General features: G+C 50.3%; 1 protein-coding gene across 2 annotated transcripts in view; it reads right to left on the reverse strand.

Moving 5' to 3' along the window:
* Nucleotides 1-25,117, reverse strand: part of BAHD1 (bromo adjacent homology domain containing 1) — a 32,621-nt gene that overhangs the window by 1,632 nt on the left and 5,872 nt on the right. The window contains exons 2-6 of one of the 2 annotated variants that reach the window (XM_074543502.1): nucleotides 9,344-10,987; nucleotides 5,910-6,271; nucleotides 4,199-4,358; nucleotides 3,156-3,232; nucleotides 1,023-1,114 (exon numbers count right to left, since the gene is read on the reverse strand). In XM_074543502.1, coding sequence (XP_074399603.1) covers nucleotides 1,023-1,114; nucleotides 3,156-3,232; nucleotides 4,199-4,358; nucleotides 5,910-6,271; nucleotides 9,344-10,970 — 2,318 coding nt within the window. In that variant the 5' untranslated portion in view covers nucleotides 10,971-10,987. The remainder of the gene's footprint in view (nucleotides 1-1,022; nucleotides 1,115-3,155; nucleotides 3,233-4,198; nucleotides 4,359-5,909; nucleotides 6,272-9,343; nucleotides 10,988-25,117) is intronic. The other variant, XM_074543501.1, reaches the window with a different exon arrangement.

A 25,117-nucleotide genomic window follows, 5' to 3' on the forward strand; every position in this document is an offset into this window, starting at 1 on the left:
GCATTGGTTTGCATTATGGGTTTGTGCCCATTCAATCCCTATTTTCCTTCAGCCCTGTGCACCCATCACAGGATGGCAGGCTGGAATATGGATGCTGGGAAGTTCCTACTGACAAAGCTGCGCTTCAATCACCAACAGCTCAACTATAACAGCCCAAGTCACTGCTCCAAGGGGTGCTGCTGCCAAAATCCCAGGATCTGGTGTCCAGCATGAATGCTGGCACTTGTATCAGCAAGTTTTTGGGTAGTTTGGCACCTGTGGCCAACAAGGGATGGGTACATAGGATCTCTTCCTAGCTCACTTAGTTTTTAGCTCCAAGTTCCATGTTTTCCTGTACACCTGTTCCTGTCTTCCTTGAAACCACATGCAGTGGTCATACATGCATCCATATCTGGGAGTCCCTTGAGAGGAGCACAAAGAGGCTGGGGAAGGGTCTGGAGCACCAGGAGTAGCTGAGGAAGCTGGGGGGGGCTCAGCCTGGAGAAAAGGAGGCTCGGGGGGACCCTCTGGCTCTCCACAACTCCCTGACAGGAGGGTGCAGCCAGAGCCTGTCAGGCTCTGCTCCCAGGGAACAAGGGACAGGTTGAGAGGAAGCAGCCTCAAGTTGCACCAGGGGAGATTTAGGTTGGATATTGGGAGAATTCAGGGAAAGGATGGCCAGGCCTTGGAACGGGCTGTGGTGGAGTCCCCGTCCCTGGAGGGATTTAAAAGCTGTGTGGATGTGGCACTTGGGGGCACAGGTCCGTGGTGGCCTTGGCAGCTCCAGGGGAACAGCTGGACTCGATGATCTTAAGGGTTATTTTCCAACCCAAAAGATTCCATGATCCTATACAATCCAGACCTGTAATGGATGTGGAGCAGGAGAGGCTCCCTGCCTGCAGCAGAGCAAGGTCACTACCCCAGCTCCAGCCACAGCACCGCCCGCAGGCTGGGACAGTGGGGCTGGCTGGAATGGGCAGGGTGAGAGAGGCTGGAGGCCGGGGGAGGTTTGGGAAGTGCAGCAGGTTCAGAGCTCCACCTACCTGCAGTACTCTGCGAAGGTCAGCACATAGCACTTCTCCTCGATGCAGGCGACGCTGTTCTCGTCCTGGTGCCGCGACGCAAAGATCTCATTCTGTGCAAGCAGGGAGGGGACAGACAGGTCACCCAGCTGGCCAGAGCCCCGGGAGGCACGGCCAGCTGCACACCCGCACCCACCCAGAGAGGGAATGGGGAGCTCTGCACCTTCACCATCGCCAAAGCATGCCCACAGTGAATACTGTTCAGAGGCAGTGTCCCACGTAACCCAGGCACCTGCCGTGTGCTCTCTGCACCACGTTTTATCCAGCAACAGAGAGCAAAGGACTCTCCCACCATCTCACCCTGCCCAGCACATTTTGTGAGACCAAGTGCTCCAATACTCCACGAATTTCCAATGTCACAAAGCTCTTCAGCAGCAAGGCCATGGCTGGCTGCACCCTCAGTCTCCCCTTTTTTCCTGAATTCCCTAATCCATCTTTATATCTTAGAAACTTAAAGAAACCCTTCTTATCCAACCACTTCCTCCCCCCAATTGAATTAAAAAAGCTGGTTTAGTGAGAGAAGTAGCAACAGCCTTTTTCAGAATCATGGAATAGAATCCTGCTATGGTTGGGGTTGGTAGGGACCTTAAGGATCATTTCATTCCACTGCCTGCCATGGGCAGGGACACCTTACACTAGACCAGGTTGCTTCCAAGCCCCATCCAACTTGGCCTGGAACACATCCAAGGAGGATCAGCCACAACCTCTACTGGCAAACTTCTCTTCAACTTTTCCCAGAGTAATTTAGGGAATTAGGCTCTGCAGCAGGAAGGATTGGTTATACACAGGGTAACCCAGACAGAGCCACTGAGAAGAACTTCAGGTATGGTTAGATCAGCAGAGATGATCTCTGGGAACACGGATGCCCTGCACAAGTCTGGAGGCATTCCCTGCAGGCTCCATTTCTGCTTTGCTGGAAGGGAAAACTCACAAAAGGGTGAACATTTGGGGACAGGGTTGATCAGGGACACTGGGAATGCCACACCTGCCTTCTGCACCTTGGGGTTCTGGTTTACTCCTCGAGTCAAAACTACCTGAGTCACCCTGGCAAGCCTGGCCCAGCCCTCAGCCCAAGCTCTCTCTTGTTTGAAGAATTGTGTAATTTAAATGGCTTTGCAAAAACCTGGCCTAATTCCTCCTGGCATTCTTGCTGCACTGAAATGCAACTGGATACACTCACCTTTCATTTTTAAAGTGCCACATTTTGGTTTAGGAACTCACCTGTGCCCTGCAAACGAGGCAGTTACAATTCCCTGGCTGCTCTCAAACCCTCCCTCCCTTTTTATTTAAAAAAAGTAATAGAAATTAAGAAAGCACCAAGTTTTTAAAATTGGGTTGCACACAGCAGTGAATTCTTCATCCCCAGTTAAAACCAGCTTGTTCTGTCACCCAACACAAGCCCATGCAAAGCAGAGCAAGGCGTGAAGTCACAGTGATTCACACGTTTTTTCTTTAAAAAGCAACTCCATTATCCTGGCACAGCATCCTCAAGCCAGACTTTAGTTCTCATCATAAATCTATGCAGGGCATGGATGATGCATCCACGTTTCTGTACAAAACTAACACGTTTTTGGAGTTTAAGTAGCAGATTAAGGGATTTATTAAAAGGCAGCACATGACACAGGCACTTCAGTTTCCTGCAAAATGGCAGCAGGAGCTTTTGCATCAGGCTCTGCAGTCCTTTAGGAATTAGAATGTGCTTCTGGAAAGGTGTCTGATCTTGATTCAGTATAAACTTATTCTTCCTTACTCTTAAGGTAATAGTCAAAATTACTTTTTACTTCGTATGTGTAATTTTCTCAGATTAAAGGGAGAAACATCAACACTCAGCAGTTTCTGTTTGAGCCTCCATATAAGGAACTCAGCAGCTTTTTTGAGAGCCCAGATTTTCTCCACAGGACAATAAATCTGGGGGAAAAGCCCAACTACAGGACACCACCACTCAACACATCTGGCAGCAGCTGCATCCCAGCCAAGAGCGCTGTGCTGTGCTGAGCTGGAGGCCACCCAGGAATGCAGGAGATGTTGGGGCAGTGCCCCCCTCCTGCTGCAGGAGCACAGAGAGCCCGGGATGCCCTGGCCCTGGGGACTCACCTGGTGCATGCTGGGGTTGCGGCCTCCCTGAGTGTGCTCTGGTCTGTAATACCACAGGAGGCTCATCATCAGCTCCCCTGCAACAGCACAGATGAAAACAAGTCAGCCCTCAGCTCCTCCGAGTGTTTTCCTACTCATTCCCAGCTTCCTCCTGCTGCTCCATCCCCTTCATTCCCACAGTGCTCACGGAGAGGCAGCTGTGGCTGATAAATATTTCATGCTGAACTAGGTGTCCCTTTGTTACAGCAAGAAGCTGCATGGAGTCGGTCATGTTGCTTTTCCACTACACTTTCGCCTCCTTCTACTCAGGTTACAACATCCCAAGGAAGTCAGGCACAAAAAACTCCCCAAAGATTCAAAAATCAAATGTTTTCACCTGCAAAAAAAAAAATCCATTCAGCACACAAGCTGCAAAAGATGCTCATCCAAAGGTGGGAACCTGCAGCATTGATTCCCAGGTTCAAGGCAGAATTGCTGCTGCACTGACACAACCACACTGAGCCTCACCACACCTTGATTTGGGTCTTTTACAGAATTTTTGGGGTTTCTTTTCCCCATTTTTAAGCACGACCTCTACTTTAAAGCATTTGGCTCAGCATCCTTCCTTGGCTCAGGGATTGCCAGTCAGACACCACATCTCACCATAAGGCCCCACAAATCCCATCCCCAGCTCTACTGGGGTCCATCAGAGCTGCTGCAGAAGAGCCCTGTTCCCAACAGCTCCCAGACCAGATGCTGGATTGAAGCAAACAGCAGCTCCCCCGATGTTTGAGCAATGAAATAATACAGGAGAGGGCTGCTAAGACGGGCACTTGGCAAATATTCTATGCTTCCATATCCAGGAAGATTTCCATTTATCAGCCCCAGACGAGTGATTAAGGAGCATTTCAGTTGCTGAACAATCCAAATGGAAGCCATGGCGCTCATCTCCTCTCCATCACCCCGGTACCCAAACCAGCCTGCAGCTCTCCCTAGATCCATTCCTTCCCTGCTTCCAGCTCTCTCTGTTGAGCACACACACACACACTGTGCAGGCACAGTACCTGTCTTGGGGTCCTCCCAGAGTGCAGAGATCTTGGCCACGTAGGGCATGGATTTCTTGCGGGGCCCGGATTTGAGGAGCACGGTGTCCCGCACGCGGATGATCTCCCCGTCCCTCTCCACGGCCTGGTAGCTCTTGCGCACGGCCGGCTCCGGCTCGTTCTGCACACACAGGGACCAAACAACCCAGTCAGCAGGCAAAAGGCGACTTCATGGCTCTCCTCCATGAGGGGCAGCTCACCAGGGGGACAGCACATCTCACAAAAGCTCTAACTGCTGAAAATAATACTCTGATTTCAAATTAAACCACACTCGCTCCTTCCATTCTGCACGCAAAACCATAAACTTCAGGAAAATCACCTTTCCACCTGCCTACCTGGAGGCCTGCTTTTCTTTCCCATTCAAAGGCACTGAAAATTGTGTTTTGGATGCTGTTTCTCTGATACAAACATGGTAAAAACCAATAAAACATGAAGCAGGGCAGGGAGTGGCAGGGAGGCCGTGGCACAAAGCCTTCCTTAGCAGGACTGCCAATGATTCCTTTGTACCCTCTGACAGTACAAAATAATCACTTTTGGGACTATGAACCAGGGGTTTTTAGCATGCTTTTGCTCTGAGTTTCATTTCAGAGTGCCTGAGCAGGATGGTTTAACCTCCTGCCAGATCTCCCAGGCAGGATTGGAAGCATCCTAAGGAGATTATTGTCTCACTGCTCCTTTGGGGTGTGACAGCCTGAGGGGTGGATGCACAAGGCCAGTCCCTGGCCCTGACAGGCTTCATTCTGGCACAGTCCTTGGCACCTGGGCACAGTCCCAAAGGCTAAAGCTCCAAAACCTGCCCTGGCTGCTGCTCCCTGCAGCCTGAGGTTGTGCTACCACACCAAGCAGCAGCACAGACCCCGCCTGGACCATGGCTCTCCTTCCTCCTGACATCTACTGCACATCAGTGCCTTGTCCCACCTTCCCAGACACCACGTGGGACCCATTCCAAGCTCTTATGCTTTAATAAGATGAAGGATATTGCCTTCTCTCACAATTGAAGTGGACTTGACTGCACCTAATTGAATTCTCTGGCAGGAAATCTCCCATCTTACAGGAAGCAGTCTCTGCTCCTGAACGCAACAAATGGGAAAGTACAGACAGGAAATCCCTGGAGAAGCAACTGGTTGTGCCACCATGCAAGTTACAAGAAAGGGGATTTTGGGTGCTAGAAAAATTCCACCTGGGAGCCACTACACTGTCTCAGATTCTGTGTGCTGGGAGATTCTTCTGGGGCTACAGACACACTAAGCGAGAGCCACATCATGAGAGCTGCCTCTAGATGTGCCCCTTATAATTGAGGCTACAACAACCCTCAGCTTCTAAGACAGGTTTGCCCTACCCAGGAGAAAGCAGCTGGAGGACGATCCCAGCAGGATGGACTCCCACGTGCCTCGGGTGCCACCCTTGTACATGCCAGAGCTGGGAGGATCCATCACCTTTGAGCTGAGGCCAGCACAGGAGCAGCAGGTTCTCCTCCCCTCCCAAACCACACCGTGCAAGGTAACACCAGGACACACAGGGAACAGAGCCAGCAGTGCCTCTGCTCCCATCAGGTTCTAGACAGCACCTAGTGACCATCTCCAGCTGGAAGAGGACCCACAACTCCCAAGCCTTCACGCCTGGAGGTTCCCTGGCAGCTGTCCCTGCCCAGCCCCAGCACCCAGACACGTACCACGACGTAGACAGCCTTCTCGCAGGCCGTGCCCACGGGCATCCAGCCGTTGGTGGCCCTGCGCCGGCCGATGCGCGGCTGCTTGGGGTGGGAGTGGCCGCCCGCCGCTTTGCTGTTGGAGGCGTGCAGGCAGCCCGGAGTATTGCGCAGCCCCGACTTGGAGCCGCTGGGGGGCTTGGAGCTCTGAGGGCATTCTCGGGCCATGGTCTGAGGGTCAGAGTTGGGGGTCTGCAGGTGAGGAACGGGCTCTGCAGCCGGCGGCACGCTGGGCACGGGACATCCTGAGAGCGGGTGGGCAGGCGACGCGGGGTGTCCTGCCACCGGGATTGTGAGGTTCAGCTGGTCCAGAGACTTGCAGCCTTCTAAGGGAAGGGAAGAAATGAGTCACGGATCTCATCTGGAACGTAAAGCAACTACACAGCCGGGACTGTCCCACACCGTGGCCGCTTTTGCCCGAAATCCCCTTTATTGCATTATAGCTGTAAAGACTCTCCAGGCTGTAATTTCATTTTGCACTGTCACTGGATTGTAAAAGCAAAGCCATTTCCGAGCTTGCGTGTTCCAGTGCTCCGCAGATGACACTGCACCACAACAAACCCATCTGAATCCCAAGTAATGCCAGCCAGGAATACACACAAGGCTGGCCAGTGTCCAAAGCAGTTCCAGCCTGTCAATATGTATAAAAGAAATAAAAGGCTTATCGAAACAATGAGAAGGATTAAATCATGCTGCCAAAAGCAGCCAGCTTCTTTCAAAAAGCCAAATTCTACTAATCAGGGAAAATTGAGAAGATTCTCCAAATTAAGTCCAGAAAGATGAAACAAGGTGGAACACAACCACAAGATGCTGCATCCTCAGCAAAACTGTGTCCCTGCAGCAGACACAGGGACCTCAGCAGGTTGGAATTTGGCTGACGCTGCCTCTCAGAGCATCCCAGAAATACATTGTTCCACTCAGGAGTCACAAACAAGTCTCAACCCAGGCCAAGGGAAGAACCAGTTGTAATTATGCCCTATCAGCGGGAAAAGAGCTCCTGGACCAATACACCATGCACTCCTGTTCCCTAACGGGAGACTGTGGGGTGACCAGAGCACAGCTCCAGTCAGGCTCCAGGAGATGCCTCAGACCAGAGCTTACAAACCTGAAGGGAGAATTCCACCCAAAGCCACACAGCTCCAGCCAAAGAACTGCTGGGCCTCCTGCCTCCCCACCTTACCCTCCCTAAGGCTGCAGCCAAGCCACTGTGGAGCTGTGAGTGCAAGGGATGCCACAGATCATCCTCATCAATCAATCAATCAATCAATCAATCAAATCAACCCCATGTAGCAAATGCCACAAGAACTCCAGGCACTGGCAGGCACAGGACACATGGAGCAAGGAAACGCCTCTCAGGTATTTTGCTTACAAAAGCAGCTTTTAAGCTTGAGCTAGAGCAAGATAAAGCTTCACAAAAATCTTTACTGAACGTCAAAGCCCTGGTGCAGAACTGCTCTTGCTGGCACCCCTGGGACTCCATCCTTGGTCACGCACACTTCCAGCCTCTCCAATGGCACTGGCACTAAAGCAGCTCTCACAGCCTGTCCCAGCTCCTTTCCACCACACTGCTCAACCACTGCCCAGGATCACAGCCCAGTCCCTGGATTTGTACCACACAGACACTGATATTTCCCTACAAACACCTAGAAGACGCCAAATCAGACAGATGTAACACACAGCATTTGGTATGTCAGGCTGGATCCCTCTCTGATGGGAGCCTGCTGCTTGCAGCCAAAGTGCTGCTTCAGTTCACTCTAGGGAAGGAAAATATTTCAGAGGTGCATAATTATATAGAAATCAATCCCTAAGGCACCATCAATATTCTCTGAGACGTCCTTATATTCCTCAATCCACAAACCAAAATCTCAATGATTCTGGTGTTATAGGTTTTTAAATCCAAGTTGTTCCCAGCAAGGAAATCACAGCAAGGGAGATCTCAGTAGCGGGGTGACACACTAGCAAATACCCACTCCTGGAACTGCTGCTGCCCTTGCCAACACACTAGCAAATACCCACTCCTGGAACTGCTGCTGCCCTTGCCAGCACCAGGAGAAATCACTGAATCCACAGGCAGGGCTGAGCTCTGGAAAATACTCTGTCTGCACTGCCTGCATCCTTCTGGCTGCACAAAATCAGAGGCACTAGCATGCAAAAGCTGAGGAACAAAGTAGACTGGTATGACCTCGGGGCACTCCACAGGAACTGTCAGGCAAGAACACACTGCTGAGCTGGTTGTCTTGTGAGCACTCCCCTTTCAAGAGCTCTGAAGCCACCAGCGAGCCCTGTCTGGCTGCTGCTGCAGGAAGCAGAACCATGACAGCGGGGATATTTCAGGAAAACAGAAATTACACTTCAACCAAACACTCCTGAGCTTCAGCAGCTTCCTACAACGGGAGATGACAAAGCCTCGCTTGAACCAAAACTCCATCCACCTACCTGAAAATCTGTTCTCAGTGGGTAAGTCGTGCCAGCTCTTGGCTGGAACACGTGGTTAGTGCAAAGATCCCACGCTGGCACTCCCAGCAGCTGGAGAGCAGCCTCCTCTACAGACCAACTGTTTGCAGCACTGTCCAGCCTGGCGTTACACACAGCGCTGGTGTCTGATAACCCCCACACAGCACTCCACTTTTAAATATTTAAAAAGGTATTTTTCAATGGCAGAGGCAAAGCTCCAAGAAAAAGCAGGAAGTCTGAAAAGCAGGCGGGGACAGAGGAGAGCCAGGCAGGTAAAGATATTTCCATACCCCCTCACCCCTCCTCATTCCAGTGCTTCATTGTCAGACAGAGAGCAAAGATGGGCTCAAGAATTCCCAAACTAGCAGTGTGCCTGGCACTTAGACCACCACAGTGAAACTCCCTATGCAGCCCTGCCAGCTCTGATCAACCCATGGAATCCAAAAAGCCTGCAGTCCCCAGCTGGCACTGCTAGAGTCTAACAGCACAGGCAATGCCTGCTTCTCCACAGGCTCTGTGAGGATGCCTCAGCCCCCAGAGCGGGGCTTTGGGATGGGAGTAACTCATCCTGGTGTGCTCCCGACCCTCGGCTCAGCGTGGCACAGCGGGATGGCGTGCAGGAACTCAACCCTGCTCGTTTTACACAGATCAAAGCTCAGCCTCAGCCCCAGCGTGACAAACCGTGAGTCAACTTCTCGCTGACAAAATCCTTTCACCGATTCTCTGCTTTCCACACCAACAAGACCTTTCAGTGGCAAAAACCCCCCGGGCAAAAAAACGGGGGAAGGGGAGGTGGAAGGCGGATCCCTTCCAAGCCGCAGCTCGGCTGTGGAGCTGAGAACTGCTCGCAGAGGGAACCAGCCTCCGGGCAAGCAGGCACCGCGCTGAGCCACCCTCTTCTCCCAGGAACGCCGGCCGGGATTTGCGTGCACTTTGCACCTTACCTGCTGCAAAAGGCATTTTGTAGGGGTAGCTGTTCCGTCCCGCATGCACGCTGCCGATCCTGCCCTCCGGCACATGCACCACGCCGCAGACGCTGTAGCTGCTCACGGCTGCTCCCTCCCCGCAGCAGTACGGAGAGCTGCACCAGTGCAGGGGCTGGAAGTGAGCACCTGATGGCAAGGAACCGGAAGATACCAGGAGCCCCTCGCAGGTCGCAGCCTGCGACAGCTCGTCCTTGGGATAAATGGAGCAGGGGGAATAGCCACTGTATCCGCTTTGGCCGTAATAAACATAAAACCCGTTCATCGGAGTCAGATCTGAGGATTCATAGAGACATCCACAATCTGCGTGATTCCCGGGCACAGGCAAGGGAGGGAACTGCTGCACGGGAAAGGAAGGCTGATGAAATTCCTGTTTGGGGGTTGGGGATTTCTCTCCAGGTCTTCCATACTCCGGCTTCATGGAAGCTTGTCCTCCCATGAGCAAAGGCAGTCTGTGGTAGAAGCCCTCCGTGCTGGCGTAGGAGCCAGACAGCGACTCGTAGGGGACGGGCTCTGTTGTCCCATAGAGCCTGGAAGAGTCCCGCTGCTCCCCTTTCCCAAACGTGCCCACGGTCTGGCCTTGCCAGCCGTGCTGCCCATCCATTTTTAAGCTAGCCACTTCCTTCTTGGATTTGACACAGTTCTTCCGTCCGGCTTTGGCCCATTTGAGTGTAGATTTCGAACAGTGGTTCTCAGACTTGCCCTCCCCGTCCGATTTACTCCTCTGTTTCAGGGGTTGGTCTTTCTCATGGGTCAGCTTCAGGAAGGCCACAGCATTCAGGCTGGCCAGTCTCTTTGGGGTGGGATGGTAGGAGATGGCACCATCCTCCCTCTTTGCCCCATCATCAAAGACCTCATCCAGCGAATGCTCGCAGCTATTGCATTTCTGACTGGGCTCATGCCGGTTCTTTCCTTTCCCTGTTTTCACAGCCGGTTTTTCCAGGGCAGGCCAGTTGTCACCGGCTTTGCACTGCAAGCCCTTGAGGGTACAGTCCCCAGCAGCCTTCCCAGAGTCCCTGCGGAAGCGCCTGCCGGATAACAAGCCATCGTCCCGTTCGAACAGCAGGTTGTTCACCGCCTCGGCGTTCAGCGAGGCCAGCCGGCGCTTCCTGGGCTCCGAGGGAGCAGGATCAAAGTCCTGCTCCGGCCCGGGATAAGTTGCTGCGCACTTCTCCCTGGATGAGTCACTCTTGCCTGCTCCCACAGGCTGAACTTGTTCCGAGAACAAAGCAGATCCCAAACCCTCAACCCAGCTGGCAAGGTGCTTTTTTTTACAGCTCGGGGTCTGTTTGGACAGAGAGCCAGCCACATCCTCCAGCCTGGTGAGGAGGACCTTGCAGGTCTTTTTGCTCACCGAGGGGAGCAGCCGCCTCCGCAGCGGGTACGTCTTTCGCACTTCGCGCAAACTCTTGCTTTTGTTATTCCCTACAAACCCACTGGGACACTTTGGAGCCTTCGAGGCATCTCCGTCCCGCTGCTCTGCGTTGGCCCTGTCCATCCTCCTGCTGCCTGTTGGCGACGAGGCCTGGCCAGCAGAACCAGCTGGATGTTTCAGAAGGAAAAGTTGTTTTTTCCGGGCATGCGTCATAGGATCAATGTCCAATCCTGGGAACGAACGGGAGAAAACATCTATTAATATCGCTGAGAGGGTCCCATCTCCTCACAAAGCACCAACTGCCAATTAGGAAATATTTGGGGAAGCTTGTTTCTATACAGCAGAGTCTATTTGGGTGATGGCCAGTTAAGCCAATTAAGAGACAGGATGCAATTAGATGTGGTTTAATATTAAGCCATGGAACACGACAGTAATTAAAAGCCAGGTGGTGATGGCAAATGCCACAGCAGCTGGGGAAAGCTGGGTCCGGACAGAGAGCCATCCACCCAGCTCCCTCTTCCACTGATGCTGTTCCTAACACCTTACAAATTCCCACCAAATCTCCAAAATCTGAAGGCTGGTCCAGGGCACAGAGCAGAAATAACCCCCGGCCTGTGACTGCCTGCATGTTGATACAGGCAAGCTGTTCCAGTTTCATTTTCTGAGACAATTAGGCAAAAGAAAAACAAAAAGTCCACCTACTCAGGTGAAAAGAAAACCTGGGCTATTAAGCAGAGACCTGCCAACATTAATAAATTAAATACATGCAAATCTCTGTGCAGGTTGGAACCTGGCTGCCCACTTGCTCTTGTCATTCCCTGTAGTTGTGTTTTATAAAAGTTGTGGGCATCGAACACCAAATCACAATGGGCAGAGGGGCCCCAAAGATACATTCATGGCAGGAAAAAGAAGCCTGGGCTTCCTGAGTTATCCAGCGCCCGATTTTTAATTAAGAAATTCTTCAGTCTACAGCTTGGAGGTCCAAGGCTGAGAGAGGATATGGCTGGGTGATACCAACCTAGAGACATTAAAAATGTCAGTGTAAATGGGTGATAGTGGAATAGATTTAATGAAGTCTGTCTCCGAGCACCAGACACAGCAGCAAAGGACAATTACTTTCATTCAATGGTATTTACAAAATGGTCAAATTCCATTTATTGGCAGCAAAGAGCTGATCTTTTTATCAGCATCCACCTAGGATGGGTTTGCTCTTCCCTGCAATCAGGATTCAGGCTGTAACTCCCCTCAATTGACACTGGTCTGCCACTTTTGAGGCTTTTAATTAAAGCTCCTACTGCTTTGGCAGTGATTAGAACAAAGCTCCCGAATTACAAGAACTGTTCATTTGATATGGTTTAATCAAGCTGATAATTAGATTATCTATTTGAAATAAGCCCAATGTGTTTTAATTGCCTTACTTATATATGCATTAACTAAGGGAAATTCAGGAATTGAAACCCGCTGGGGTTTGCATGGTGCTTTTTTAGATGTCATCCTCTTGGCAATGTGTTTTTGGGGTGACTGAGTTCCTCCACCCCCTTAAACAGGGTATATCCCATGGCTGGTGCCCCAGGAGGAGAGCTTGGTGGGGAACAAACACTTATAGATGTCTACACTTTTCTTATTAGAAAACCAGGCTCTGGGAATTAGGAGGATCAAGTCACACAGAATTTCCTCCAGAATTGAATTATTCTTGCACAAAAGGCTAAATTGACCACATGCAACCTCCGGAGTTTGGAAGAGAAGTACAGTTTTTAAAAATGGATCAGGCAGAGCAGGATTTGGCAGAAGCAGAACAGGTATCCTGCAGAATGTGCCCTGGGGAGGACAACTCTTCCCAGGCTATATGGACCAGTGACTTCCTTGTAACTTTCATCCTATTTTCTACTGTTCCTACTGAGAGACTGAGCCTCTGGTAAAAATCCCAAACTAAAAAGCCATGGTTTGCCTTAAACCCAGCATCAGGCACCTTGTTCTTCTCAGGTTTCCACAGGCAGGAGCCTGATCCAGCCTAGCACCACACATCCTGGGGGATTCATGCTCTCAAACTGGGTGCTGTAGCTGCGACTGTTCATGCCAGAGATGCTCTGAAGTTAGGAAAAGGCTGGGAGGGGCTGAGGGAAGGGGGTGTAAGAGAACTGGGATTGTTCAGCCTGGAGAAGCTCTGAGGTGACCTAACTGTCCATTCCAGCAGCTGAAGGGGCCCACAGGAAAGCTGGAGAGGGGCTTTGAACAAGGGCCTGGAGTGACAGGACAAGGGGGAATGGCTCCACCCTGACAGAGGGCTGGGTTAGATGGCATATTAGGAATAAACTCCCTGCGAGGGTGGCAAGACCCTGACACAGGCTGCCCAAAGAAGCTGTGCCTGCCCCATCCCTGGCAGGGTCCAAGGCTAAGTTAGATGGGGCTTGGAGCAACCTGGGATAGTGGGACGTCTCCCTGCCCATGGCAGGGGGTGGAACTGTTTCAGCTTTAAGATCCCTTCCAACCCAATCCATTGCAGGATTCTATGATTCAGTGCCAGCATCTATGGAACAAAACCTATCTTCAGTATGGACTACTCAGGTTTTTCCACACCTCCACAATCACCTGCACTGCATGGATTGCTTTGTGAGGGGGATGCCCCTGCTCCCAGCTCACCTGGGATCCAGCAATCCCTGCTCTTCCCTCAGCACAACACAGAGACAGAGCTTTTGAACACAGCTCAAACTCAGCCCTCTGACAGGCAAATGCATCATTCCTCAAAATCAGAGTCCTGCCGAGCTTCCTTCCAGCGAGTATTGTGCTCCTGCCGGCTGAGAAGGGAGAGTGGCAGAGCTCTTCATCCTCTCTCCACCTTTGTATTGCTTCACAAAGCACAGAAAAGCTGCCTGTGCCCAGAAGTCTCCAAGAAAGTGCGAGACAATGTGAAGAACTGAAAGATACTTAAATCAGAACCACCCATTTATTGCTCGTGGCTGAGGAACTGGATTCATGGTGAGAAGACAGTGAGGCGTTGGAAATTAAAGTTTCAAGCAGCTCAGTCTATCCAGCTGCATGCAGAGTCCACCAAGCACTTTAAAGCTAGTTGGAATTGCTGTCTCCTTATCATACAAATCACAGAATGGGGTGGATTGGAAGGGACCTTAAAGCTCATCCCATTCCAACTCCCTGCCGTGGGCAGGGACACCTTCCACTGGCCCAAGTTCCTCCAAACCCCATCCAACCTGGCCTTGAGCACTTCCAGGAATGGGACAGCCACAGCTTCTCTGGGCAGCTCCTTCCTCAAACCAGACTGGTTCTGAAAAACCATCTTTTCAGCTGCTGAACCCAAACCAGATCAGGATAAAGAAAAATTAAAACCACTTCTAGTTTCGTGCTAGAATAAAACCATTACCCAAACAGCAAACTCAGGAGAGAGTTGATGCCTCATTAGCAGGAAAAGAAGCAAGTGGGATAACAGCTGCATGTTCTGTAATCATGCAGCTGCAGCATCTGTCTCTCTCTCTCCAGCACTTGATTGCAAGTGAAATTAGAAGAAACTAGTCTGGGACTACCCCTTCAAGCCCCATTTCCTCTCCAGAGCTTCACTACGGAGACGCGCGCGTTCCAAGAGACGATGCCAAAAGCGCAGAAATTAAAGCTTTTAAAGCTCCTAATCCATTTGGCACTTCAATAACACACAAAGAGTTACGACAACACCGATCCTCCTCTCCACGCACGGCACCGCTCCGATGACTCTCAGCCCCATCTACTTGAATCCTGTCTATCCATTTCCATTGAAACAGCTTCTGCTGTGACAACAGCCCTACAACTGTGAGTATCTGGAGGATTGGCTCCTTCCTCCCTGCTGCTTTTGCAGGCGAGTAATTCCCAGTGCTCTAAGGAACGTGCTGCATGGAAGAAGCCTTGCAGGAGCTTTGGGAAATCCGGATAAATCGCAGCAGCATCAGGTATTCCCGGCTGAGTTCCTTGAATGCCATGCACGTCCTGTCAGTGGAAACATCTCCTCCCTCTCAGACATTCAGAAAATCTGTAGCTGTTGGAAGCTACAATGTGTCTTCCCAGGGTCCAGTCCTGATTTTTCTCCTGAGATCCATTGAAAGCTCCATCATTCACATGCTCTGGAGGAAACTGTTTATACAGAGCTCATTAGGCTGCAGCAAGGGCTGGCTTCTCTCACTCATCAGCATAGCTCTGACCATTGTACCAGAGCAGGGATAAATGGGATACTGGGGGAAGAAATTCTTCCCTGTGAGGGTGCTCAGGCACTGGCACAGGTTGTTCAGAGAAGGTGCGGCTGCCCCTGGATCCCTGGAAGGGATGGATGGGGCTTGGAGCAACCTGGAATAGTGGAAGGTGTCCCTGGCCATGTCAGAGGGATGGATCTTTAATATCCCTTCCAATTCAAACCATTCCAGGATTGTATTATTCATTGCCAGCAGCTCCTGAAAAGCCATGTGGACACGCAGCCTCCACAGCTTCCAAAAGGCTCATAAAAAGGGATGTGGGGCAACTCTGGCACAGCCGAGAGGATCTCTGGGAGCTGTCCCGGACTGCGCTCTGCTTCACTCCTTGCTCCAACGCCCCTAATTATCCCCCCATTGCGAAAGCCTGTGTGTGCTCCACCACCCGGCTGGGAGCTCTGCAGCCCGTGTGTGGCCGTGATAAATCACAGCCAACTGCAATGAGAGCCCGGGGCTCCACAGCCCGAGAGCTGAATGTGTCCGACAGGGAGCGAATCCGGCCGGGTGCAGCCTGACCCGCGCTGCCCGGAGCCACAGCTGGGAACACCCCGAGCAGCTCCCGGCTGGTTCCTTGGGAAGGACTGCCTCAGCCTCGGTTATCTGCTTCCAGATCTTGCCTAGTGGCAGTGCTCTGTCTGGGGAAGCCAAAATTACATTTCTCTGGCTGTTCTCACACTCTCTGCAGCCTCAGCAAGCGGCATTCTCAGGGAAGAGGAAAGGGGAAAAAACAGGGGGAAGAGCCGGGGGGAAAGAAGAGGGGGATAAAAAGAAAGGGAAAATAAATGGGGGGTGCAAAGAAATGGGGGATGAAAAAGTGGGGGGAAAATGGAAAAAGTGGGGAGAAATTGGGGTGAAAATGGGGTGGGAAAAGAGGGGAAGAAATAAGGGAAAAGGCAAGAAAACACCAGTGGAAGTGAACAATGTACAAGCGTGGGGGAGAGTCACGGGATATTTCCTCAAAATCCACAACAGGACAGGTTGTTTGGGCAATTAACACAACCCCGGGAAAGCACATCTTTCTCAAAGGCACCGGCTTTTCTTTTCCCCTGTACGGATGGTAAGAAGCTGTAACACTGTGTCACGTTGCCGGCGACAGGCTGCCCCCAGCAAAACAGCCAGGAAATGATGAAGTGAAAAACAAATGTGGGCACCGATAAGTGACCTCAGCAACTCCAACATCAGGCACCAAACTCCGACCAAGTTTGAAGCCCCATAGCTTTGGGGTCTGGCACATACTTGCATTAAAGCAAATCCCAAGTTTCTGAAAGCAAAGCCTTCACTGAACACCCGTGATCAACACTGGCAAAACCACTTCCTACAGCCTTGAAGAAATGCAGAATTCCACCCCAAGAGCTATCACAAGCCTTTTGCTTGTGACCCCAACATAAAGCAGCGTTGTTCTGGGTCTCTGGTACCTCTGGCGCCTCTTCTGCTCTTCACAGCCTCCCAAATCCCACTGAAATCGGCTTGAGTGGGGTCAGAGCTCGAGAGGCAATGGCACAGCCCCAGTTTCATACTCACTCTGTGCAGAAGAGATGCAAAAGCTGTAATTACAGGCAAAGCTATCCTTGCCATCCCAAAACTCCAAACCCACTCCAAAGCCAGAAAAAACTGGAAGCAGAGACCAGGATTTGTTTCTGTGCCCCTAGTTTCTTCAGAGATAGATAACATGACTACCTTCCTACTCTCAAGAGGGGATGTATTTTCTTTGCTTTTCAACAAGTTAGGGAGGGATGCACCAGGAGGAGAAGGAAATTTGGAATTAATGGATTCTAGAGCGTGATAGAGCATATGGCAATTCCCAAACAGCATCCATCACTTGTGCTTCCCACAGGAGCCTCCCAGCTGCAGCAGCAACCCATGGAGAACCATGCATGCTGCTGCAAAGGAAAGCCCAGGTAGGGCAATGGAATTCCCTGGCATTTGCAGGTAAGTACAAGGATGTGGGGGTGGAAATGAGGCTGAGCTTGTCTCCAGGCTGACAATTTGATGGAAAGAGATGCTTTGACACTTGGCTTTTGCTGCATCACTCCCCAGTGAACTAGTTACTAAGGTTTCCTTTTAATGAAGGCATTCAGAGTCCAGAGATTAGGCAAGAGAAACACAGGAAAGGATGGGATGGTTTTTCCAGATCACTTGGAAAAACGACAAGGCTGAAGCTTACACAGATATTGCAATCCTGAAATATCCCAGGGAACAGCAGCAGCAAGAAGGAAAGGGACTTTTTGAAAGAGCAAGTAGTGCCAGGATAAGGGAGAATGGCTCCCCACTGCCAGAGCACAGGGTTAGACAGGATATTGGGAGGAAATCCTTCCCTGTGAGGGTGGGAAGACCCTGGCACAGATCAAGCCCAGAGAAGCTGTGGCTGCTCCATCCCTGGAAGTGTCCAAGGCCAGGCTGGGCAGAGTTTGAAGCAATCTGGGATGGTGGAAGGTGTCCCTGCCTGTAGCAGGGTGCGGAACGAGATGACCCTAAAGGACCCTTTCAACCCAAATAATTCTAGGATTCTCTGACTCTACAAAATACCAGATCTGTTAAATACCACCCCTTTACACAGAATTGCCTGTTACAACTTTAAATAGGTTCTGTACAAAGCTGCCATGTGACAGCTATGCCAACAACACCCTAAAACATGCCTATAAGTAGTTTGAAAAACCAAGTCAAAAATATTCCGGGACAGCTTTTGCAGTCGTGTTTATAGAAAAAGCACAAGCTTTGCCAATCAAGGTTTTTAAAAAAAACAACTCACACAAGCCCCGCTCATCTGATTTTTCATATATGCAAAATGCAAACTCGATTCCTTCGTGGCAGAAGGCTGAGTCTGGTAAAATATCAATCACATGTCACTTTGCTCAGATAGCTCTGGCACCCTTCCTGTTCCACAGGCAAAATGGAATAACAAATTATTCCCAAGGCTTTATTTTGAAGAACAAGGTGTAAGGTTTTTCTATAGTAAATATTAAAGCTCTTCTATATATTATAATCACATCCTTCCACGACTGCTTTAGGAGCTTCCTCCAAGCTGCTGAGCTTAAATAATTCAAGCGGCGCTGTGATTCTGTGTTCTACACGTGCGGCTGCAAACTCTGCTGCCTGTGGGAATTTCAAGGGCAGGTGCATCCCTGCCAGCTCCTCTCCATGTCACGGAGCTGTCACTGCCATCCTAGCTCTGGATGTGGATTTCCCTTCTCCTCCCTCGGGTACCTCTCCCCCACAAAGGTCTCCATTCACTCTCTCCTGACTGGGAACTCTCGGCACGGCACCCTCAGCATCCAAAGACAACACATTCCTACTCCACGAGTTCAGAACTGGCTTTAGGGGAGATAAAAGAAATGCAAGAAATTCAGGGAAGGGCAAGGCATTCCTTCTACACGGCATTTAACTAAATGTTTGGTTTAAACTTTTTTTTTCCTTTAAATAATCTTCATCTATTTTCCTCACCTCAGTGTCCCTCAAAACTGCCTGTTCCCCACCTCAGTGACCAAATCCTTCACACTATGGTTCCAGGTATGGACTCTAGGAATTATCATCTCTGAGGAGTGCAAAAGGCAGCCTGAATATGAAAATGTAACAGACATGCATGTTTATAACCTCGACTTAAATTCACAGAAGTTTTAAACCCAAGCAGGCAAAACTAAGTTCTGTTAAAGAACAAGTTCATGTAGTATTTTTGAGGATTCTTGTGTTCTGACTCATCTCCAGTTGAAATACACTGACCAGAACTACCTCTTCAGACTAAAACTGCTACCTGAATTATTTTCAGTTCTAGAGTAAGTACTTCAGACAGTATCATCTTACATCTGGAAATATCTTCTGTTTCTATATGGTTTAAAAAGTAGTAGCACACCACTTCACCCTCAGCTGGTTGCAAGTTTTCCATACAGCAAAACAGCTCTCTGGGATTTCCTTCACCAAAGGTTTTGATTCCTCTTTCTATTCAAAGTTTAACAGACATTTCAAAAGAAAACAGACTTTCTACTTCTTTATTCTCACTTTCTGATCATCACTTGAAACACCAGCTTTAACCCCACACGTTCCCAGCTGAGGACAAAGGTGACAGAGGATGAGCTATGCTGAGCATTTTTCCACTTGAGAGTTTCAATCCCAATCCACAACTCAAGTCAAAGAAAGACTTTACAGAACTCTTGCATTCCCACTGCAATTCCTGGAACCGAACCCTCTCCTCCCCTGATGTCTTGTAAACCACAGTGCTGCACTGAATGCTGAGCAGAGCTTAAATCCAGAGCCAACCTTACTGGATTTGCACTAGAATCAGAGAATCTAATTCTTCCCTGTGAGGGTGGTGAGGCCCTGGCACAGGCTGGTGGAAGATGTCCCTGTTCATGGGAGAGGGTGGAAATGGATGAGCATTAAGGTCCCTTCCCACCCAAAACACGCTGGCATTCCATGAATCATAGAATGGTTTGGGAACTCCTGGAATAAAAGTCCAGATGTAGCTTGAAAATACATGATTTTTTTTCCTTCATAAAATACAGGACAGTCACCACCACAAACACTGGTGTACATTCACACATCTTGTGGCGCCACGGGTTTAGCCAAGGCAGAACTGCCAAGCTTACCTAAACCTGCTTTAAACTCTTTCCTCCCTCTCATTAGTGCCAGAGACAGTATTTACAAATCAGTAACTCACAAAGTAAGTGAAGCAGTTCCACTTAAAATTTCACAACTCAATTGGTTTCAGTAGGTCAGTCCGAGGAAATGTAGCACTGCTGAATTGTGCTGCAACAGCTGACACCTCCAAGGAGAACAAGTTCCTTAATTCCTAGGGTGTTAGCAGAGGAATAATTTAAATTTGGGTCCAATTGGATCATTTAAGCCCAGGAAGCAGGGGACTCAGTGTTGCCAAAGGTCCTGAGCTGAGCCAGAGGAGCATTTCTAGGGACCAGCAGCTGGCACAGACCAGAAATCTGGTGACAGAAAACTTAAGCAGAAGCTGGATGTTGTAACATGTTAAAATCCCAGGAACCACAAGCCAAACACAGCCAATTCAGCCACTTTAGACAAGGAGAAACCTAGCTTGCTGGAACGCTGCTTCCATGAGAGCCCATTTAACTCCCATTAGGAGCTGCCCCAGCCCTTTCATCCCTTACCCACATCGTTAGAGGTGTATTTAAACACACACCTTTGCCTGTGCCCCGGGTTTGATCAGTCAAGGCAACAAATAGCACCTTTAAACAGAGTGGACAGGGTTTGCAGCCAGTGTTGGGAGTGATCTGGTTTATATGCACTCATTAAGGCGCATTTATCGACCCACACGGGCGTGATGCTGCTCAGAAAGGCAGCAATTAAACACACTCAGCTCTCCCAGCCAGGGCTGGGATCAGACTTCTTCAATAAGGTGGGTCTTACAGACTCCATCACACTGAAATATTGTTTGGATTTCACTGTACCTTGCACAGCCAGGAAGGAAATAAACTTAAGAGTATCAGGAATGGTTAAGAGCAGTGACTAAGTCACAGCCTTGGTCCCAAGAGCTCTGGGTTGAATTCTGGGGGGATGCTGAATGCTTCTATTCTCCCACAAGTGCAGGTCACCATGGAGCCAGTGGGAACTCCAGAGGATAAACCATCAGCTCTCTGGCAAAGAAGCCTAATTACAACTTCCTCTGGGGAACCACACAGCTTTTAAACAGTGCAGCCTAGTTTTATGGAAATGCCACAGGTGCTCCAAATAATTTTCAGGAAGATCCCTTGAAGTCAGGCTGTGGATTCAAAACACCCAGGTGTGCTGAGTAGTAGGGAGAAGAGTTCTACAAGTACTATTCTGCCAAATGATGCTCTGATACTGCAAAACCACCCCCCACGTGCTTCCTCCAGCCTCAAGGAGAATATTCATTATAGGGAAGAAAACATCAAAACTTTTGAGGAACTCCTAGCACTGACAAGCAGAGAAACAAAAAAATAATCAGAATCATCCCCTTCATTATCAGCTACAGGATTTGAGAACATTGACTGCACATTGAGGTGTTCAATACGTGGATTAGAGGGATGGGGAAGGGAAAACTGCCCTCATCCCTCCCAGTCACCTGCACAGGAGCACAAGGCTAAAAGATGCACACGGTTCAGAACAGCAGGCTCCAAGGAGTGGGGCACAAGGAGGCCATGTGTGAAGCCAGACCATGGGGAATGCGAGTGGAGCAGCGATCCCAGAGGGATTCCTGAGCTGCACGAGCTGCCAGCTGAAGCAGAGCCAAAGTGGCAGCGGGAGACGCTCGCAGCTACCGGCCCAATGTCAGGAGAGCTGGTAGGAAGTTTCCAGGAGCTGCTGGAAGATCCAAGCAGGCTGCAGCAAGCTCTGCTTTCCCAGGCTGTGCCCAGAGTGGAAGGGTAAACAGCTGATAAGGAGGAATGTGCTGCAAAGCCCCCCCCAAGCAGGCAGAACCCCCTGCTATCCCACAGCTCGGCCCAAGGACAATTCCCAGTGCCCGTGCCCAGCACACACCTCCCCTCGGCCAGTTTGGCTGCTGGCAGCCCAAATCTCAGGAGATTTGATCCAAAAAGGATCTGATGCTGGACAACAGCTGCAAAGAGCTCAGAGCTGAGGAGTTTCTGTCTCAGATTGCAGTCACAGTGCACAAGGAGAGATGTATCCACGCAGGATATCCCCAGACACCAGAATTTCAGCTACAGCTATCTGTCACAGTAAAGCATTTTAAGGCAGCAGCATTCTTCAAAGTAAAATGACAGATAATATCCCATTTTAGAGCTCCAAAGCTAGCTCCTCACTCTTCATTTCAATAACTAAGATAAACATTTTATTTAACAGCTGTATTAGCAGGTAGAAACATGCTTTGCTTCACAAAGCCAGGCAGACTTACAGCCCCAGCTTTCTGCAGCATTTAAACTCTCAGTTCAAGATGAATTCCTGGAAATGGGGCAGGGGAGCCCTCATTTCTTCTGAACAGAAACCAAGCACAAAGTCCACGTTTGAGTCTCCAGCCCTGCTGCTTCCCACCCCGCTTACAACTTTGCCCCACACATGGGAGCGCCAGCAGAGCTGAGTGACACTTCCCAGAGAATGCCACAACCTCTGTCAGGTCTCTGCTGGGGCTGACACAAGGTCTGCAAAAGGAACAGACCCCAAATTACCTCTGGGGCCTCCTGCTCAGTGTCACCTCACAGCTTTCTTTCTGTGCCTCTGCTCGACCTGGGCTGTGCCTGGAAGTTCTCGCACCTCTGGTGAAGGATGAGCTTTTAGGGAGCCACAGCACCTGCAGCTTATCTGAGGGATCAGGAGCAAATATCCGAATATTCACCGATTTTCCTGCTCCCCAGGCAAGGCCTGTCACAGTTACTGCCCTCCAAACACAAGTACATCAGTCAGTGTGCAGCATTAAGGTGTTTTATCCTGGAATGATTTGAGTGGGCAGGGACCCCAGTGATCATTCCATTCCAAACCCCCACAGGCAGTGGTTTAAGACCTTCCACTGGCCTAGGCTGCTCCAAGACTCATCCAACCTGGCCCTTTCAACTTGGCAGGGACACTGGTCCTCAATTTATCTAAACACTTTCCATTTATATTTTCATGGGGGTCTAAATACACATCTGACAACTCCTTTGGGTCCATTCACAGCTTGCTTTGTTCAGCTGAGGGCTGGACAGGTTTTTACATGGCTGCATGAGCTCTCCAGCCTGACAGAAAGAAAAGCAGGACCTCACTACCCAAACCCATGATTTCAAGCATTGGAAGCAGCTGCATAGGACAGTGGTGGAGTCACCATTCCTAGAGGTGTCTAAGGAATGACTGGACATGGTACTCAGTGCTCTGGTCTGGTTGACAAACTCGTGATCAGCCACAGGTAGACCCTGATGATCTTGGAGGTCTTTCCCAACCTAAATGACTCTGGGATCTGCATAAGAAAGTGCAGAGCTCTACGAGCTGGACTGAGGCCTCACAGAAGCACCTGAAGCCACTTTCCTTGAGGCCACTTTCCTTTCTTATTTCTAAATTCGCTGTATTTGTTTTACACATAACACAGGCTACTCCAAGATCAGCCATCAGACCCTCAAGGCCTCCAGACACTGCTCTATATAGGGTTATTACAGTGAACTGGAGTTTAATTATATTTAAATAGTGAAAAGTCAAAGCGCTGCTGCTGCGCGAGCCTCCCTGCCCCTCCATGATCCATTTCTCCCCACTGCCTCCCATGGTTTCCTTGGAAACATATGCAAGCTTAAATTGGATTGACATTCACTTAGTGGACAGATGGAGTGTGGAACAGACCAGCGCCTGAAATTCAAGGCCGAGCCTTGGGATATGTCACGTTATCAATACAAAAACCAGCCCCCGAGCTTTGTGGCAAGGGGAAGGATCACCTAATTATTCAGTAACGAGCTCTGAGGTGGCATCTCAGGAAGGTCAGCGCTCACCCATTGTTCCTGATGAAAGCAGCGGGCTGAGCACGCGACCAGTTTTGTTGGGAGGGAAGGATTTAATTTTTGTTAAGCGCTGGGAAAACAGGGGAGTTCTTAAGCTCATTAGTGGTTTCAGGCAGGAGAACTGCAGCAGATCACATGTGGGCTGAGCACAGACAGCGATGCTCCATTCGCACTGTAATTAAGCCACTTGCATCCAAAACTTCATCCCTAGGCTCAAGTTATTCCTGGTAACTGATCCTGACCCACAGACACCGAGAGGGACAGGGTTTGTACCACTCCTCTACAGCCCCAGAGGTGGCAGGACTGCACCTCCAGCAAAGCTGGCAATTTATTCTCAAGTGGGAATTATTCCCTGGGTCCTCCTCCACTACATTAGAAGAAACAGAACCGTGAAGAAATGAAAATGAAAATAGCTTTTTTTTTGGAAGGTTAGCTAAACATTGCTTCCCAACCACACTGTCTGCCCTAACAGTATTGGAAAGGATTCGCCTTTTTCCAACCAAAACACAAGGAGGACAGTAGTAATCCCACATAACTGCATCCCTAGAGATCCCTGATGAAATCCAGCATCTAGGAAGGACAAGATGACAGAGTTCTTGGGAAAGAACAGAGGGGCAGCCAGCAGGCATTGCATATTCCCCCTCACCAGGAGCTCTGCCCACCACATGGTTATTGCAGGGGCCATCTCCAGGTAATCACCACCTCCAGGAATTAGGGACACGCCACAGAGTCAAGGTTACCAAGTAATTTTTAAGGAAAAAATTCCCAAAATGCCTGGTTTACTTCTGTTGCTTGTGCCATTTGCTGAAACCTAAGGAATTCCCAGGTTGGGATTTACCTGTCCAACTCAGCATTTCCGTAGCTGTTCTGACATCTGGCATTTGGCCAGGATTTCAATAAAATCTCTTTTTTCTCTGTCTACACGTGATTATAGCTGCCAATTCCTTTTCCTTTACTATCCTGCTCACCTTGGAGAGAGCTGCTCTGTCTCCTTACTCTGAGCCATCTCCAACCTTGAATCCTTCCACTGACTTTCGCTGAGCTGAACAAAGGAACAAACCCAAACATGCCTCTTGCATCTGTTTCTTACGAGTTTTTTATTCATTAAAAATAAACCTCCTGCTGCCCACTAGTTCCCTCCACAAGCCTGCACTTTCCTGCTTTCTCTCCCTCCAAACCACCCATATTTATCAATATGTGATTATTGCAGCATAATCCTCATTGCCTGCATTTCCCCCGGCGCCTCTCCATCCTCCCTCAGCAGAGACCTCGATGCTACTCTCCACCCCGCCTCAAATCCTGCTCTTTTCCACAGAATTCCCAACCCTGAGCCAGCGGGAACACGCTCAACCTGCCAAGTGCCCTGACAGAGGCAGCGCTCCCGGAGGGATTCCAGGGACGTGGTCCCGGCCCGTTTCCCGTTAGGACGCTCCTCAGTTCCCCGAACTCTCCCGGCGCGGACGCGGCACCGGGAGCGGGGGCTGCTCCCGGCTCCCGCCGCATCCGCCGGGGCCGCGCTGCCCGCGGCTCCTCCGCCCGCTCCCTCCCGCCCCGAAAGCCAGCCCGGCCCAGCCCAGGCACCCTTCCCCACTGCTCTCCCCCGCTGCCCAGGCAAGCCTGCTCCAGGTATTCCGCACGCACACGGAGACACAATGAAGGCGAGCACCGGATAATGCTGTGCTGCGGGAAGGCTGGCTGAAGCTCCCGATTTTCCCTGCTTCCCACAGGCCACAGG

Source organism: Zonotrichia albicollis, chromosome 6 (assembly GCF_047830755.1).
Source record: "Zonotrichia albicollis isolate bZonAlb1 chromosome 6, bZonAlb1.hap1, whole genome shotgun sequence".
NCBI lineage: Eukaryota > Metazoa > Chordata > Aves > Passeriformes > Passerellidae > Zonotrichia > Zonotrichia albicollis.